We start from the raw sequence: 18638 nt of genomic DNA, 5'->3' as shown, positions 1-18638 counted from the left end.
ATAGTTAACAAGGAATAACTTTTCTAGACCAGCTTGAATTTTATAAGAATTATAAGTCCTGGCTCTAGTTTTTGGTTGTTTTGAGTTTTTTGGCTGGAACTTTATACTTTTGATGGAAAGATTGATAGGTAAGTGCTTTCTTTGGGGTCAGATCATTGGTAATCTATTGCCTGGACACAGAAAGAGAACATGGCAAAATTTGGCATATCCCCTTTTGTTTAACCCGTCTTCTTTGAAAGCAATGGTGCATATTCTATGTTATCATTTCTTTCCTTTGTGAACGATAACAATGGGGAATGACTGTTTTGCATTTGATGGATTTCCATGATCTTGCCCTCCTTTTGTACACTTTTTGTGGTAGTAATTTATGATATTACTTTTCTTCCAGTTGTTTGTTTGGAATTGTTTCTATATCAAAGCAAGAGTGATTGATCAGCCACAGTTATTAATTAATAAACCCAAATATTATCCTGTGTATTAACTTTCACTCAAAAAATATTCTCGTGTGTATCTGTTAAGTAGCTGCGATTTTATTGATTATAACTATTCATTTGTGTGTACTTCAAACTGAGTTTTCTTTTTTGGCTGTGATGCTTTTACCTTGCACTTGTACATTCTATTGCTTTGGAGAAATATGTTTGCCGATCGATTACTTTTTCAAAATTTCTGTATGTTTCAAAGTAACAAACTGAAGTCTCTGGAAAGTATCCACCAGCAGTCTCATCAAATTTGCCTGTCTCGATGTTAAACTGGATGTTGGTGAAATAGGCGATACCATTGTTATAGATATTGTGGGAAAGAGATAGAGGTGATATCATTTGATAGAGATATTGTGTGTGTGTGTGTGTGAGAGAGAGAGAGAGACGTTGACCTTTTGTTAAAGATAAATCTTTAATTGAAAAAATAAGGACAAAGTTTTTAGGAAATAGGAGTGGGTCCTTGGCGTGGGTGGTTAGGGTGGCCGAGCTACAACTCGACATCAAGGATTCCTTCTGTACCTTGTTAACATGTTAAAAGTAAACTTTTTATAGGATGTCATCCTGAAGCATGAGTGAAAGAGAAGAGTGTTCTAAACATATGCTCACTAAATGAAAAGGAAATTAAATTTTGTGAGAGAAATTTTATTTCATATACTAGTGGCACATGCTCGTGCTCACGCTTTTTTCTTAGGGTAGTTTTGTCGGTTCGTTCCTAATATTTTGTGGGACATTTCTGTGCTTTTTCTTCTCAATACTTCAATTTACTTTATTGCAAGAAGTATAGCTAGTTTTCATTGGGCTTCTACATAGTTTATGTGCTCTATCATGCTCTATCCCAAATTAACTTTTGTATGTGTTGGTTTAGGTTGTCAGTAGGGTACGATAATGTCTCGTGTTTATGTGGGGACCTGGATCCACGAGTCACTGAACGTGACTTGGAAGATGAATTTCGATTATATGGTGTCCTCTGGAGGTGAGTTACAGTTGAATATTTACTCCTATAAGTTGTTAGGCTTTTGTACTTCTTATGTGTAATTTGCTTGCTTTTTGTATGCAAAGACTTCTATTCTGTAATTTACAATACATTGAATACATTAGTCACTGATGCTTCTCTTAAACTTACTATTTTGTTGATTGTGATTTTCAATGTAATTTTCCGTCGTCTTGTATATATTTTGATTTTCCATTGCCATATTAAATTATTAGATTATGCATTATTATATGAGGCCAATTTGAAAGTGGATGTATTGAGCAATATAATGCTAGCAAGCGAAATAAGAATAAGATTTTTGGCATGTTCTGTTTTCCAGCTGGGAAGTACTGTTTGATGGTATTTAGGGGGTCACTCTATACTGATCTTAGTCAGGTCGTCTTTGTCCTTTACCAAGTGCTGCTTTCACTGTATTGACTCTGCTAAGTTCCTTCATTCTCAGGGACCTTCTGTCGATGATGATTTTGGTTCATGGTTATATAGTCCTTATCTATCCATATCTTGGTCTGGGGCTTTTATTCTGATTTTTCATGGTTTTATTCATATAACATTTTGTTCATATGTTTGTCTGCTTGACCTTAGTAGTTGGGTTATCCTGTGCTTGCATGTGTCACTAAATCCTCTAGTTGTGTAACTAACAATTGCATTAAAAGGGTGAGAGCTTCTTGAGGGTGGTTAAAATTAGCGCGGGGCCTGTTTGGATGGAAAATATGTGTATCAAGGAGTATTATCCGTTTAAAGTTATTACTTTCTAAAATCAGTCCAGATATTGTTTGGATGTGCCATATTTCTGCGATAAAGCACAATTAGGCTAGCCGTACTTGTCTAGAACACCTAAATAATGTTTTTGAATATTTGTGATAGACTTTTAAGTCATTTCCCATACAAGTGTATAAAAGTGGAGAACCTATTTTATCACTAAAAATATCAGGCACAAAGTGAGAAAAAGGCTTTCTTGCTATTTTACACTGAAGAATCTCTCTCTAGTAGTGGTTGATGCCATACTGGATTAACAACTCATCGATGCCACACATCTTTCTTGTTCTTTCTGATCAGATTCTCGCTTCATGAACTTCCTCATCTCTCTGGAATTTCAGAGCATTGAAACCCTGTCAGAAGCCGAATTGGAGCCCTCAAAGAATGGTATCGTCTCAGCTTTATCTTGGTTCTATTTTTCCCATTGAAAATATGCATCGAAGATTTCCATGCTCATCACCTGAGCCCTCAAAGCCATTATTGTTGGAACCCAATTTCAATCGACCAATGTTAGAGGAGAAACCACTTTTAAAGCTTGCCAAAACATCCAAAAAGAAGTTCTTATCCCCCGATTCATGAACAAAATGAGTTTCTAATCTTGATTCAGATTCCAGAAAGTATTAGACTTCTGGTGATGGGGGGCCAAGAAGAGAGAAAAGGAAGCTCAAAGGATCAGAGAAATGGTGGATTAATGAAAATTTGAAGAAATGGGTTCTGTTCTGTGTGATTTTGGTGATGATTCAAGGAAATGGGATCCTCGATCTATACCTATAGGAACTAGATTTTTTTTTTTTTTTTGGTTGGTGGGTAGGGTTGGGAGTTGGAGAGAGAGAGAGAGAGAGAGAGAGAGAGAGAGCTTAGTTGGTTGAAAGAGAGCAAGCCTTTTAAATTTCCTTATCTATTACTACATTACTAAGCGAATGTTAAGGGGTGGACATGTGTCAAGACAATAAGAAGGGACCCTAATCGTAGAGTGAATATGGGGTAGGTACCCTCGATATTGTGGAAGTTTAGGCCAAAAGGTGTATTCTCATGGAAATGCATGAGTTACCCTTGATATTCAAGACATTTAGGCTAAAAGTGTAGTCCCATGAGAATACGTGATTAAAGGAAATTTAATTTTTTGAATTAATTAGAGAGCCAAATAAATAGGAAAGTAAATTAGAAATATATATAAATTGAAATTTGACGTCAAGAGAACTACGTAGGAGAGATAGTGAGAAGGATAGTAAATTAAGGTGAGATTTTAGGAGAGAAATAGTAGGAAAATAATTAGAAAGATAGATGATCTAGATATGAATATGTGAAAGAGAAGGAGAACTACGGAAGATGAATAAGTAGAGAAATAATGAGAGGGAAATAGAAAATTAAAGAAATAAAAATGGGAAAAGTATACAAAGAGACCATTTACTTGTAGTACAAGGAGGTCACAATCACTATTGTCCATCAGATTTCAAATTGGGTGGTTGTGAGTGTGCTTTTGACTAGACTCAAAGTCAAAAAAATAAAATAAATTTGTTGGACTTTGTGACACACCCCAAGTATCCAATTTGATATGTAATGGCTAGGAGTAATTGTGACTTCCTTGTAATAAAAATAAATGGTCTCATAGTAAACAATCACACAAAAATGCGAGAGAGATCGGGAAGTAATAAATGAGAAAGATATAATTTTGAGAAGCCGTGTCTTTTGAAAAGGTGCATCGCCTTCGGAAACACCCTTTAGCAATAGACGGGAAGGTGAGGTGTATCTCCTTAAAAAACATCTCTTAGCAAGGGATGAGAAGGTGTATTTCGTTTAGCAACGGTTTTCAAAGTTCAAACCCCCTGCACCAATGCTCACCATGTATTGCTTTTAGGGTTTCTTCTCACCTGCATCTTCTTCAGTTTTCAAGGATATCTGGTTCCTACAGAGTGAGTTCCCCTTTGTTTTATTATGTACCAGCATTCTAATTTTGGTGTCGTTTGTTTGTCTTTTGACATTGATTTCAATGTTATTTGGTGGATTATTTGGTTTGTTGTTGGTTATATACTGTCCATCCTCAATGCATCAACATATGCCTTCTGCCTAATGCTTCATAGATGGGAACCATAGGGATTGTTCCACCCCAAATTATCCCAATACTCAATGTTGATAAAGCCAGCACAATAACGGGAACGTCATTATGCAAATCACCTCTCCCTAACCTCGAAGTCAAGAGCTTGGCTTCAGGAGAGATGGGGCAGGCTTGCGAAATGAAGAGCTCAACAAGAACATTGCATCATCCTCCTCTATCTTTTGATCATCAAGGAGTTCTCTGGCATCAACCAGAAGATTGCCACCTCCGTTCTTTTTGGTCGATAGGGGATTGTCTGGATTTATTCTCTCTCCCCCCTCTCACTCTTTGCAGGCATCAACCAGAAAATTGCCACCGCCTTTATTTTGGTTGATAGGGGATTCTTTGGATTTATTCTCTCTCCTCTCTCTCACTCTTCGCTTTCTCTCACTCTCTTGAGCACCGGAAAACAACATGGGATAGATGTTAGGCGTCATGATGATCTTTAAGATCCCCAATTAATCATTTTTAAAATTTAGTGATTTTTTCTATGAGCGTTTTCTGATTTTGAAAATCCAAAAGTTTCTTATTTTTTAAGTTTAAAAATCTGAAAATGCTCTAAGCATGATGCTCATGCCCCATGCGCATTAGCATCCAATCAGAAAAAATGCTTGAATGAATCAAATTTAAAAAATTAATTAAAATGAACAATAAATATTAAGAGAAAATTTATATAAATTTTAGAGTGAAATTATGCATATACTTCTTTTAGTCTATGTTGTTTAAATTTTACCTGAATATTTTATGTTATTACATTATAACTGTTTTGTTTGTAAACATTTAAAAAAACCAAACAGGCCACAATTGGGATCTTTAGGATCGAAATTGATCATTTGAAATTTAGTGATTTTTTCCTATGAGCATTTTAAGATTTCAAAATCCAAAAATTAAATAATTGTGGATTTTTAAAACCCAAAAATGCTCCGCACATGATAAAAATATATATGAAGAAATCAAATTTAAAACTTAAATGAAAAGTATAGTAAATATTAATAGAAAATTTAAATAAGGACTTTAGAGAAAATTACACATATATCCCTTTTAATTTATGTTATTTAAATTTTACGAAAATATTTTTCATTAGTACATTCGTACCTAATTTGTTTGCAATTTTTTAAAAATGTCCAAACAGCCCATAATTCGGATCTTCAAGAACCATAATTGATCATTTTGAAATTTAGTATTTTTTGTGCGAGCATTTTTGGATTTTGAAAATCCAGAATTTTAATATTTTGATTTGAAAGTTTTGAAAATGCTCCTAGCCCTGAGCATGATGCCCATGCCCCATTGCACATCAGTGTCCAATGAAAAACAATCTGTGAATAAATCCAGTATAAAAATTTAAATAAAATATACATTAAAAATTTTACGAACAAATCCCTTTTAATTTATGTTGTTTGAATTTTACCTAAATAATTTCCATTATTATATTCATACCTGTTTTCTCGTAACTTTTTGAGAATAACCAAATATTAATTGAGATCTTATCATTTTTTTCAATTTAATGATTTATTTCTATGAGTATTTTCAGATTTTTTTCAAAATCCAAAACTGAAAAAAATTATGATTTTCAGAATCCGAAAATGCTACTGGCTGTGGTCTTGGGGAATGAACAAATGAGGCAAATGAATTCTGTGCTTACTTTTCCTCTTTGAATAATTTGATATTCTTCTTTATTCTCATCGCTTATCTAAAAATTCTAAACTTGCAAAATCTGATCGTCTATCATATATCAATTTATTGTTACATTGCATGTCCATGAAATTAGTTTTATGAATGCTTATTACATGTTTACGTTGTCTCCACTCCATATTTAGAAGGTTATTTATATGATTACTTCTTTCATTTCTATGTGCAACACATGTAATCCCACTACTAAATTCTAGTTTGGGGGGGCGGGGAGAGAGAGAGAGAGAGAGAGAGAGAGAGAGAGAGGGAGGGAGGGAGGGAGGGAGGGAGGGAGGGAGGGAGGGAGGGATGGAGAGAGAGACTTAGCCTTTTCAATTTGCCTAATAGATTATAGTTGGCTTAGTTCTCCGGCTTCTATATTGTATACAATACTCATTGTCATGGGCTGTAGGAAAAAAAACCTTTTTTAAATGATAACTTGGTAAGTTAACGATGAAGCTTAGTGGATGTATCATGTGTGGCAGATGTTAGGAGTTTGTGTGACTCATTGTGCCCCATGTGGTGTATACCTATACCTGTTGGAATGGTATATGTAGTGTCATCATGCCTTCTATCTTATTCTTGTTGTCTTTTCTATTTTTCTCTTTTTGTCGCATGCCCGTATGGTTATCTATTCCGACTTCCCATCATAAGTGATAAACAATACGCTCATACTGCTTATGATAATATGCATCATATGTAACCTTTTATTTTTATCTTTATTTTGGATCGGTAGATTAATTCATCATATGAACCTTGACCAAAATAGGGATTAAAAATTGGTAGAGGGCAAACGTAATACTTTTCTCTTTCCCATAATTGGGACTGATTTTCGTAGTTTTTTTAGCCTTTTATTTTTTTTTAAAATTTTCTTTGTTTACTATTATTTTTTAAATTAAAGAATCTTATGAATATTCCCCAAACTAGGGACTAAAAATTGATCGAGGGAAATTAGATGGTTTCTTCTTTCTGGAATTTTGAAAACCCTTGCCTTTAGTCCCACATTGGGGACCTTCAATGGTTATGTGGGGGGTGGGGCTATAGAAAAAGCCATATAGATCTTTCACGTGAAGGTCGGGCGTTCCCACCATGAAGGTGGAAACTTCACATGGGCCCACAGGGGGAGGGGTAAGCCACAAGGAGAGGGGCGGGTCACCCCTCTTCCAGTATAAAAAATTTAAATACAAATTTAAGAAATAAAAATAAAAATATTTAAAGAATCAGGAACTGGGCGGTTCAGTTAGGCTGACTCGCCTAGTTCCTTGATAGAACCGATCGGTTCTGTGAGAGAACCGACCGGCTCTTTCGGGAACCCGCTTGGTTCCTAATATATCTAAGGAATTGTGATGGCTCCCTTGAAAACTAGTGTTTGAAAGACTATCGATCTGGATCGAAATCACCTGCTCCGGAATGGTTTTCGAGGGAGCTGTCCTGGTTCCCTAGATGTATTGGGGAGCAGGCGGTTCTCGAAAGAACCGGTCAGAGACCCGGTTGGTTCTCTGACAGAGCCGGTTGGTTTTGTCACTAACTGAGCCACCCAGTTCTTATTCTTGTAGTTTTTATTTTTAATTGGAAGAGAGGTGCCCCACTGCTCTCCTTGTGTGGTGGCCCACCCCTCTCCACGTGTGGTGGCCCACCCCTCTCCACGTGTGGTGGCCACCTCTCTCCTTGTGGGTCCATGTGCACGGTGGGAACTTCCCACTTCACGTGAAGTTCCCATGTGAAGTTCCCACCTTCATGTGAATGATCCATATGGCTTTTTATAGCCTTGTTCTCCAAAATAACATTTGAAGGTCCTCGATGTGGAATTAAAAGAAAGGGTTTTCAAAATTACAGGAAACAAAAACCATTTTAGTTGTCTTTGATCGATTTTTAGTAACTATTTTTGGGAATATTCATAGGATGCTTTAATCTAAAAAATCAATTGTAATTTTTTTTTAAAAAATTAAAAGGCCAAAAACCTGCTAAATTCGGTCCCAATTTATAGGAAAGAGAAAGGTATTGAGTTTCTTCCTTTTTACCAATATCTAATCATTATTTTGGTCAAGATTCATATGATGAATTTATCTAATGATCAACAACTAAAGTTAGAAAGATTTAAAACACCACTGAAATTGATCCCAAAATCATCTAATTTTAATCATGATTTTAGCCTATGATTAGTAGGTTTCTTCTTACTTTTATGTTCACTGAAATTGATCCCAAAATTATCGAATTTTAATCATGATTTTAGCCTATGATTAGCAGTTTTCTTCTTACTTGTTTGTTTTCTTCTTCTTAGTTAAAAGAAAGACTGGGCAAGCCTCGGTCCTCAACCACTTACCCATTTTGTCCAACCACAGAACCTGGTCCCCTTCTTTTAGAAGACCTTTGCTTGGCCATAAATTGGATGCCTTCCTCCTTCTGGAGGGCCTCATGGACTTGGTCTTCCTGCCTCGTTCAGGGGATGACATGCTTATTTGGACTCAGTGTTCCTTTGGCAAATTCTCAGTATCTTCCTTCTATCTCTCCCTCTTTTCTCCTTCCCCTTATTCCCCTGTCTCTCTCCCCCCCATATCAGCCAAGGTGTGGCATCCTTTCGTCCCTCCAAAACTACAAATCTTAAACTGGCTAGCCTCACTCGAAAAGGTCCATCACCTCCATAGGAGAGGGATGTCTCTCCCCAACCTTTGCATCATGTGCCTTTGTTAAGAGGAAACAAATGCCCACCTTTTTCTTCATTGCAAACTGGCTACCAAGATTTGGGGAGCCTCTTTACAGATTTTTGGGCTCTTTTAGGTCACCCCACCTTCTTCCCTTGCCTCTTCAACACGCTTCAGTTTATGCCGTGGCCTAAGGCAGGCATCTTGCTATTGAACGTGACCATATCTGCTTCTCTTTGGGTAATATGGACCGAGCGCAATAGTCGTATCTTCAGAGGAACCACAACCACCTCGGAAGGGCTTAGGGAGCGCATTAGATCCCTAGCGACCTTCTAGGCTAGAAACCACAAACAGCTCAAGCATTTTTCACTGGTGGATTTTTCGCTCAATTGGCAGGCATTATGCCATCTTACCCCAGATAGGGTGAGCCGTGCTGTTAGATGGCAGCCACCTGAACCAGTCAACTAAAACTTAATTTCGATGGTTGGTCCCTCAGCAACCCAGGGCTAGCTGGAATAGGGGGGCATCTTCAGAAACCATGCGGGCAATACTTTCTTCCCCTACTCTATATCGATCGGCACTGCTGATAACACCACTGTAGAAGCTTTGGGAGCAAGGGCTTTCAATCCCAGTGGGTGTAGTGCCCTCTCGGTCAAAGGGGATTCTAAGAGCGTCATTTCATGTGCCTCAGGAAAGGCAACCCACTTGTGGAGACTGGCCGATATCTTCAACGAGATTTGTTAGATATGCAGGCCATTCGCAATTTCTTGGACTTGCGTCTGGTGTGAGGCCAATTCCCTAGCCGATGCCCTTGCTAAGGAAGGTGCATCAAGTCCTAGTGTTGGTGGACCCACATGATTCTGGGTCTTACTCGGTTTCCACCTTGACTCTTTTGGAAGCCATGGCTGTATATAATTGTGTACCCCTCACCCTTTGGCTGAATTTTGTATGTTGTTCCCTTGTGGGGGAGATCATTTTTTATACTTGTACAATCTCTTTTATTAAGTTGAACATTCCAAAAAAAAGGAAGACTGGGCAAGTGTGGTTTACTTAGTATTTTTCTTTTTTCTGGATCGGGCAATTTCTTCTTAATTGGTTTTTGTATGTCCATGGGAAAGAAAAAGAGTGGTCCAATATGTTTGTGTGTGTGTGAGAGAGAGAATGGAAATATTCATATTTCTTTTAAATTCACTATTTTGCTCTCATAGTTTAATTTTTTCTCCATTCCAAAAACTTTCTTTTTTTCCGTATAAATTCAATGTAATGGACAACAAGCAGTCATACACGAGACAACACTCATACATGAGACACATTTTCTTATTAAAACAAGAAAAAACCATAACTTTTTTTTTGGAACCTAAGAAGCTAGATTTTTTAAGGATATATAGTGTGTTTTGGAAATTATTTGAAGGTTGGAACTGTCCGATCCATCGATCCAGACTGCTTATTTCCCGATCCAGGTTAGTTTTTCGGATGGGCAATCCGGCGACCCCTTTTTTTTTTAAACACTGCTGACAAAAGTAAAAGTAAATTCCCTGCCTTGTCGAATCAAATAAAAGCAGATTCCCTCCTTGTCAAATCAAGTAAAAACATATTCCCTTGAAACAGAGATCCCTGGCTGGTCCAACAAAAATGAAGATTCCTGTATCTAAAATATATAGATGACATGTACTGAAAACCGCAAGAGGAAGATGCTCTTTTCCCTAGAGGATAAGGTCGTCACCTCAAAAAGAAGAAGCCCTTGCTAACAATTCTCTTTTTCAGCTCTATATAAGAAGGGCAAAGAAGATAAAGGCATCGCTCTTTAGAGCTCTTCTTTTTTGTTCTCTCTCTATTTTTGATCTTGTGGTAGCTTTCTTTTCTTTGAATTTGTAATTATCACCTTAAATTTACGAGATATAAAGCTTTGTATAGGTGTGACATTCACTTAAAAAGAAGATGCTCTTATCCCTAGAGGATAAGGTCGTCACCTCAAAAGGAAGAAGCCCTTACTAACAATTCTCTTTTTCAGCTCTATATAAGAAGGGCAAAGAAGATAAAGGCATCGCTCTTCTCTCTTGTTCTCTCTCTATTTTTTATCTTGTGGTAGCTTTCTTTTTCTTTGAATCTGTAATTATCACTTTAAATTTACGAGATATAAAGCTTTGTATACGTGTGACATTTATTTAAAACTCCTATTTGTTATTAGTTTTTTATGAAAGTTTGAATCTTCTTAATAATAATAACAAAAAATTTAATATATCTCCTCTAGTTTCCTTTGTATTAAATGATTTATAAATATAAAAATTTACATTAAAAACTGCATACTATACGACTTTTTTATATTTTGCAACTTTAAAGCAATAATTACAAATTAAGAGAGAAAAAGCTAAATGCAAGATCAAGATCAAGATCGAGAGAGAATAATGAGGAAAGAGGTCTGAAGATTGATGCCTTCTTCATCCCCCTTATCCTTCGTATATAGAGCTCTAAATGAGAGTCAGTGGCAAGAGCTTCTTCATTTTGAGTACCTTCTAAGAATAAGAGCATCATCTTTCTAAGGTATTCAATACGCGTGATCCCTATCTCTTAGATAATGGAATCTTGTTTTTTTATTAACAAGCAAGATAATCTCTTCTTCGAGGGCATACGCTATTACTTGATTTGATAGGGGAGGAGTATGGTTTTACTTGAATTGACAAGGCAATAATCTACTTTTACTTTTGTCAGGGAATCTGCTTTGTGGAGATTTCCTAGAGGCTTCTTCAGTTTTGTATTTCTGGTTTTACGTTAAGTTTTCAACTTTTTTAGTATCAATCCCATTTAGTATCAATCCCATTTATTTCTTCTTTGGAAACATTCAAAATCTATTGAATTAACTCCATGTATGTCATTTGCCTTTTATTCATAGGCAAGGTTAAAAAAAATGGGCAATCTAACAGGTAACCACTCGGTTAGATTGGAACCGGCTACTGGCTGGTTCCAGTTTCGACCGGTTTTGGTGACCTGTCAGGTGTTTTAAAAAAAATTCAAAAAAAATAAAATATAAAATCTCAAAAATAAAGTAATATATTTTTTAATATTGTAGCAAAGATTAAAAACTATTTTGGTCATTAGTACTTATTTCCATTTTTTTAGAAAATTTCAAATATACCCCTAGACACAAATCGATTCTTTAAAATTTTTTTTTTTCATTAATGTTCAACTTCATTTGGATGTGTTTTGTATAATCATTCTTTAAATATACTTATCCTATTTTATTAGATTTTATTTTGTATTTTTTTATTATTATGTTCAACACTTTTTTGACTGTTAGGACTTGCCAGGTTAGAATGGTTGAATCTGGTGGTTTTCCAATTAGGCAGGTTGAACTGCTTTTGAGCCCATGTCCGTTGACCATTCCGGTTCGATTTTGCAAACACTGTTCATAGGGATCAAAGAACTTACGATTGTTAGAGGAGATTTTATTATCCTCCTTTTCTATGTAATTATCTTCATTAATTTTGTCATACCATCTTGCTTCTACCAATATATCTAATGTAGAGGGATTCTTTTCTAAATTAATAAAATAAGTCCATTTTAGGATCCAAGGGATATACTTTTCAGCTATAAAAATGTAATAATTCAATATTGTCATTTCTGAACTTTTAATATTAATGTTGTACTTTTTGTAAGATGGTGGTGATTGCTCCAAATTTTTCTCACCATAGCAGGAACCGATGTGGAATATTCTGATTGAATGATTAAGAGAATATAATTTTCCAAGAATGAGTGAACACTCTATTTTGAAGAAGTAAAATATAGTGCCATGCATCCATATAACTGTACTGGTAATAGGATGCATATGATCTATAATTTCTTGGTTGTTCATTGAACCTTTTGCAGGAAAATGTTTTTTCACCGAATTCTTCGAAGGATATAATCTTATTGATAATTAAAGTAGAAACAACATATGTTCGACTTTCCTCTATAATTGTTTTTAATATGAACACTTTCAGTGCCTATAAGGATTTGTTCATAAAAGTAATGATCTTTTCCAGTTGTCCTAATTGGAAAATGAAAGGTTTTGCCTGAATATCTTGTTGCTATACTATCTAGAAGCACCCAAATTTTTTGTTGCTATACTTTCAGCTTCTAGATCTTTATTTTCTAATGGTATTACCATTAACATAAGATACCTTTTGTTTGGGATTTATCTATGCCATTTTTCTTCTGCAAGAATTCATAGGTTACAAAGACAGGAAGGGAATTAGTTTCACCTTTAATAAATTTGATATCAAATTAAAAAATGGATAATATAACTCGTCATCTAGGAAATATTTGTTTAGAAGCTAGATTTTTTACATCTTTTTCTAACACTTCTTTAGGAGATTTACAATCTATTATAAGTAAAAATTTCTGATTTTATGTGTCACTTAGAAATTTAAGTGTAACTTTTACAATAGCTACAATTTCCTTTTTCATTGTTGACTCTTTGGTTGGCTCGACCTGGACCTGGGCGAGTTGACTCAGACTTGCCTGTGTAACTTGGCCAAGCCATGGGCCAAGTTTCACGGCCGAGCTGATTTTAAAAACACTAGTTCTCTTTAGACTCAAATCTAGATTTCGAGTTTTTATGCTTAGCTTCTAAATTCAGTGATCTAATTAGATATTTGTTCAGAATAAATCTTAGAAATTAACTTGTCAATTTTTTTTTTTTTTTTTTTTTGGGATTAGGATCATGGCAAGTTAGTTTTCTTTCTCCACTTCCTTGCCTTCTCCTACTCTCTTTGTTACGTTTTGTATTTATGGTTTAAGTTACTCTTTTTCCCCACTAATTGGAGTTAGTAACTCATTGGTTTTGTTTAAAGATACTCGTACGAGTTCTACCGTCTCTTTGATTTATTGTTGCCGATTACCTTGAGTTTATCTCCTCACTCACTCTATTCATTGAATCGGTCATATGAGTTGCACGGATTGTCTGTCTCTTAGTTGTCAAATCTTTTTGACCTTCCCAACCCTTCTTGCACGATTCCTCTTGTTCCTGCACTCCCTAATCTTCTCCTCCTAGCTTTCAAGATTAATTTCACCTTCGCCTTTTCTATATGCCCCTAATTAGGTTTGCACGTTGCTCTCGTGATCCAGTGCACCTCACTTAATACATCTTTATCACTAATATGTTTGGATTAAACCTTGTATTAATCCCCTAATCTCGCTCTAAAATCCTATATAAAATACTTCTAAGTTTGTTTTTTATCCTGTCCGTGATTACAATTCAGTTATATCCTATCTAGAGTTTGCTTTAAAGAAGTTTATGGAAAAATAGTTTACTTTTACATTGCTTGTTCTTTAATTAATTAATGCAGTCAAATTCCTGATAAATTTCAGCAAGTTTGACAGTTTATTAACAGCAGTTCTGCGAAATTTTTGGAGCACGTTGACGTTTAGAAGCTGATATTTTGTTCGGGGATCTTGCTTGCTTCTGAATGGCATGCAGTGGCCTTAAGTTGGTCGAGAGACCTCCACATGTAGTTGCTGATTGACAAAAGTTGAATGTCTTACTTGGTTTCTTGCTGCTATGCAGTGTCTGGGTTGCTCGGAAACCACCTGGTTATGCTTTGTTGAATTTGATGACCGTAGAGATGCTGTAGATGCAATTCGTGGCTTGGATGGTAAGGGAACTAATTCTGCCCTATTATATTATTTGAGCTTTATTTTGGGGCAATCATCATAGCTTTACTTCCAACAATATTATCATCTGGCTGTTTGGGTTACATTTTTTTTTTTTGCATTCTGTTCCCCAATTTTTTTATCTGTTTCATACAGTGTTAAAAAATTTGGCTGCCTGAGGTCTGAGTGAATTGAATGGGCCTAGGCAGGTGCCTTATGCAGACATGTACCTGGGCGCCCACCTAGACTCTCACAGGTGGCTGACTTGGCAAAAATTGAAAAAAGAAAATAAAAAAGGAAAAAAATACGATTTTGATTCCCAATCCTACATTCACAACGTGGAACTCTTGTTCTCTTGTCTCTCTCCACAAAGGAATAAAGATAATGGCCTCAAACGTGTTTGATGCAAGTTCCCTCTCTTTCTCTATTTTTTTTTTATATATATATATAAATAAATATAGAAAGATACCATTTACTTTTCGCACGAGGAGGTCACAATCAATCTTGTTCTTTAGATTTCAAATTGGGTGGTTGTGAATATGTTACTAACTTCGCTCAAAGTTCAAAAAAAGTTTTTTTTGAACTTCGTGACACACGCCAAGCTATCCAATTTGACATCTAATGGTTAGGGATAATTGTAACCTCCTTGTAAGAAAGGGAAATGGTCTCATAATTACCCAAAAAAAGGTAAATGGTCTCATAGTATACAGTCCCATATGTAAAATATATAAAGAAGAAGATAAACATACATCCTCCAAGTGTTAGATGCAAGGCGCCTCTCTATCACACACATATACATACAGACCCATATGCTCTCTCTCTCTCTCTCTCTCTCTCCATATAAGAAGAACAAGAAAAATAAGAAAATGACCTCAAAGTGTTTGATGCAAGCCCCTTCGCCCTCTCTACACATATATGAAGAAGATAACCCGCCTTCTTGAACATTGGTTTCATGTAGTTTCACAATGAAATTATCAAAGTAAAATGGTACTTGTCTAAATCTCAGAAACAACCTATCACTCATGCTACCTTGGGATTGACTTTTCAACAGTATGGAAGATTGCTGTCTGGTAGGTCTGGGTTGATGAGGGAGGTTATTTTAAATCTGATGAATCCTCAATAAACCCAATAATGCATCTGGGTTCTTCGGATGGTGGTTCTTGTGAGGGCAACCGCTCCTTCCATCAGTTAGATCCAATGTCTTGAAACCCTGAAGGTCCTTCACTGATTTTGAATTAATAGTTGTAAACTAGATCTCCTGTGGGGTCAATAGGCTTGTTGTACGGTCCTGGAGGTCCTATCTTGCCAATCTATCCATAAGCCTAGATAATAGCCAAGGTGCTTTACCTATGCATTATATGTCTCATGGAAGTGGATGTCAACTTGAAGGGGCAACATCTGCCTGGAGACTGATGTCAAGGGTATTAAAATGGCAAACATCCTAACATGAAGCTACAAAATCTTGATAACTTCGAGAATGTGGATCTTAGCTGATTCTGGTTCCTTCTTTTTCAAAGCATTTGAATTTGTGAACATCTGGGTGCCTCGCAATAAAGTTACTGGCTGACTGCTTAAGAGCTTACGCTACTGCTATTGCAGAAATTTGATGCCTTTCTTGGACTGGCTTGTCTTACTGACGGTTGTCTCGGACAACAGATGGCTAGAGTGCCTCCTCATTTCTTTTGATCCTTGTCCAACAGTTGTTGACGTTATTGATTAATAACAGAGGCTATTGGTCTCCCTAGCTGCTGATGCCACATTTTTTTTGAAAGAGTTAACCGTTCTATTCTATTAAAAGAGAGAATATGGAGTACAAGAGATTAAAAAATAGGCTTCCCACAAGTCAGAAGTTCTGTATACAAAAAATAAGCATCCCAGAAGACGGGAGTTCTGTACAGCAGTATAAAGGCTGCCCTAGAGGGGAACCCTGTACAAAAAATCAGCAATCAGGTGGGTAGAGAATGTAGATACAAAAAAAAACTCTTGAAGGCAAGAGCTACACCAAAATCATCATTTCATGCTGATGCCACTTATTGGCCAACGCCAATATAAATTCTTACTATCTACATAAAACCTGAATCCCCACCTATTTTTGGTGGCTTGCATTGTCCCTTCTGATTAAGTTGGACTTATGTTCCTTCTTGTTACTTCGCCAAAAGAATTATCTATAAATGCACCAAAGCTTGACCATGACATTACCGGCATAAATATTGAGAGAGTCATCTTTGATATATGTAAACTTGCCTCCATGTGAAGGACGATGTTCATCTTAGGAAGTGATGTACACTGGATTCCAATTACTCTGCTGGGGTTGCCAATGCGTATGGGTTGCCCTTGGGGAACTTGTTACCTTGGAGATGTTGTGGTTTTGAACTTCGACATAGAGTTCATATTTTGAGTTAGAGATTATAATAAATTTCTTCTTTGATTTTTGGTGTAATTAACTGATAGGGAAAAACGGATGGCGTGTTGAGCTCTCTCATAATTCAAAGGGTGGTGGAGGCCGCGGTGGTTCTCGTGGGCGTGGGGGTGGTGATGACATGAAGTGTTATGAATGTGGTGAGCCTGGCCATTTTGCTCTGGAGTGTCGCCTACGTATTGGTCCTGGGGGATTGGGAAGTGGACGACGTCGAAGCCCCAGTCCTTGTTATAGAAGAAGCCCAAGTTGCGGTCGCAGGTGATTTTTTTTTTTCCCTTTTATTTAATTTCTTATCTCTCTTTTACATTGTCACAATATGGTAGGAAATTCACTGATGTTTATTAATTTTTAATAATTAATTGCCATTCATTGCTGATGGTAATGTATATATCTAGTTGTCAATATGCATATTGACTATAAGCCACAAAAGTTGTGCGATTGGTGGAAGTCAACATCATTTAGCGATCACTAAACAACCCATGCCAAGTCAAACATAACCAGCTAATGCTCAGTTTTTGTTTTGTCTGACTTCTTTATGTTTTGATTGTTGGGTTGCGACCCCTCAAATTAGTTTCGACTTGAATAAGCATGATCATCAGTGTATATCAACAAAATTTTCCTTTCTTTTTTGAGCCCATGTGATTTGCTATAGTTGATGTTTTGTGTGTGTGTGGGAGAGAGAGAGAGAGAGAGAGAGAGAGAGAGAGAGAGAAAGACAATGGTTTGCTTTGGTATGATGCATGCATTGCCGTTCATTGGTCTGCAATTTAACTGTTTGGTTTTTTGAGCTACAGTCCACGTGGTAGAAGATCACCATGACACCGCAGTTATTCACCTTGTCGTAGTTACAGCAGGTCACCTGTTTATAGCCGAAGCTATCGTGATTCATCTTACGCCAATGGGTACGCTGTTAATCTACTATAATGCTCATACCATAACGCATCCTTGACCGGTTTCTTGACACTGGGTGCTGTTAAATTACGTCTCTTTATAACAATTTCAGGAGTCCAAGGGGTCGGCGTGGAACACGGAGCCGGAGTTAAATAAAATTTTTCTATGACATGAGAATTGAATATCTCAGTTACTGTACTTGAATGCTGAGCGAGTTCAGACTCTGGTGATGACAACATATGGTTTCAGTCTGAAGACCTAGAGAGACTTCAATAGATCAGTGGACATTGTGGTATATATGAATGGCTTCTATAAAGTGGATTAGCGACTAGACAAATTTTCACACTCTTCTGTTGCACACTAGAATGCTTTCCTCAACTGCTGGATGTTGGATAAGTTATTTCCTACTTAATGCTGCTTGCTCTTTTGCGAAGCCTGTTTATGATGACCATTTCCTTTTGTACGTTCTGAGCATGGACATATTTGATGAGAGTAATTGAAAGTTTAGATTACAGGTTTCTGTATCTAGAAATTTTAACTTAAGACCACTCTACCTTTGTGTTGTTTTAGAGTTATGCTTCTGCTTAAACGGCTCATAGGGGAACTTACCACTGCTTCATGGGTTTTGCTCCTATCATCTCCTTCTGGCTTAATGCGGTTTTCTTTGCCTGCATCGCCAAATGTGATGGCTTCAATGCTTTATTGCTTGGTCGTCTACATCGTAGATGCTTTCCATCCCGCAACAAAACCTAAAATGGTGTTTTCATTAATCTTCTGCAACAAACCCCAAATTGGTTGTCTTCTTCAACAAACCCTAAATTGGTGTCTTCTGCAACAAACTCCAGAGCTTCAGTGTTTGATCATCTACACTGGTAAATCTCAACCATGTGCAACAAAACCCCAAGACTGGTGTTTTGTTTTTCTTCTGCAACTTACCCTAAATGGATGGACTTCTTCTACATACCCTAATGGCTGGTGTGGCATCTCGAAGCTTCTGTGCTGTGTCAACCACATTGATAATTGTGCTTGTTTCTACAAAAAACCATAAAGTAGATGTCCTTACGATTCT

At 36.6% G+C, this 18638-nt stretch overlaps 1 protein-coding gene across 1 annotated transcript; it reads left to right on the top strand.

Moving 5' to 3' along the window:
- The first annotated feature begins 1348 nt into the window (after positions 1-1348).
- On the top strand, positions 1349-17914 carry LOC18427529 (serine/arginine-rich splicing factor RSZ21A). The gene is given in 7 exon segments (XM_020663239.2): positions 1349-1383; positions 1386-1452; positions 14174-14202; positions 14205-14261; positions 16711-16936; positions 17473-17580; positions 17682-17914. Coding segments are annotated over 6 exon segments (423 nt in total). The 5' UTR covers positions 1349-1364; the 3' UTR covers positions 17498-17580; positions 17682-17914.
- The last annotated feature ends 724 nt before the right edge of the window (positions 17915-18638 follow it).

The sequence above is a fragment of the Amborella trichopoda genome, chromosome 10 (genome assembly GCF_054954075.1).
Source record: "Amborella trichopoda isolate Santa Cruz 75 chromosome 10, AtrichopodaSantaCruz75HAP2 v2.0, whole genome shotgun sequence".
NCBI classification, from domain to species: domain Eukaryota; kingdom Viridiplantae; phylum Streptophyta; class Magnoliopsida; order Amborellales; family Amborellaceae; genus Amborella; species Amborella trichopoda.
The sequence above is the reverse complement of the archived record's forward strand: the minus strand, read 5'-3'. Positions and strand labels throughout refer to the sequence as shown.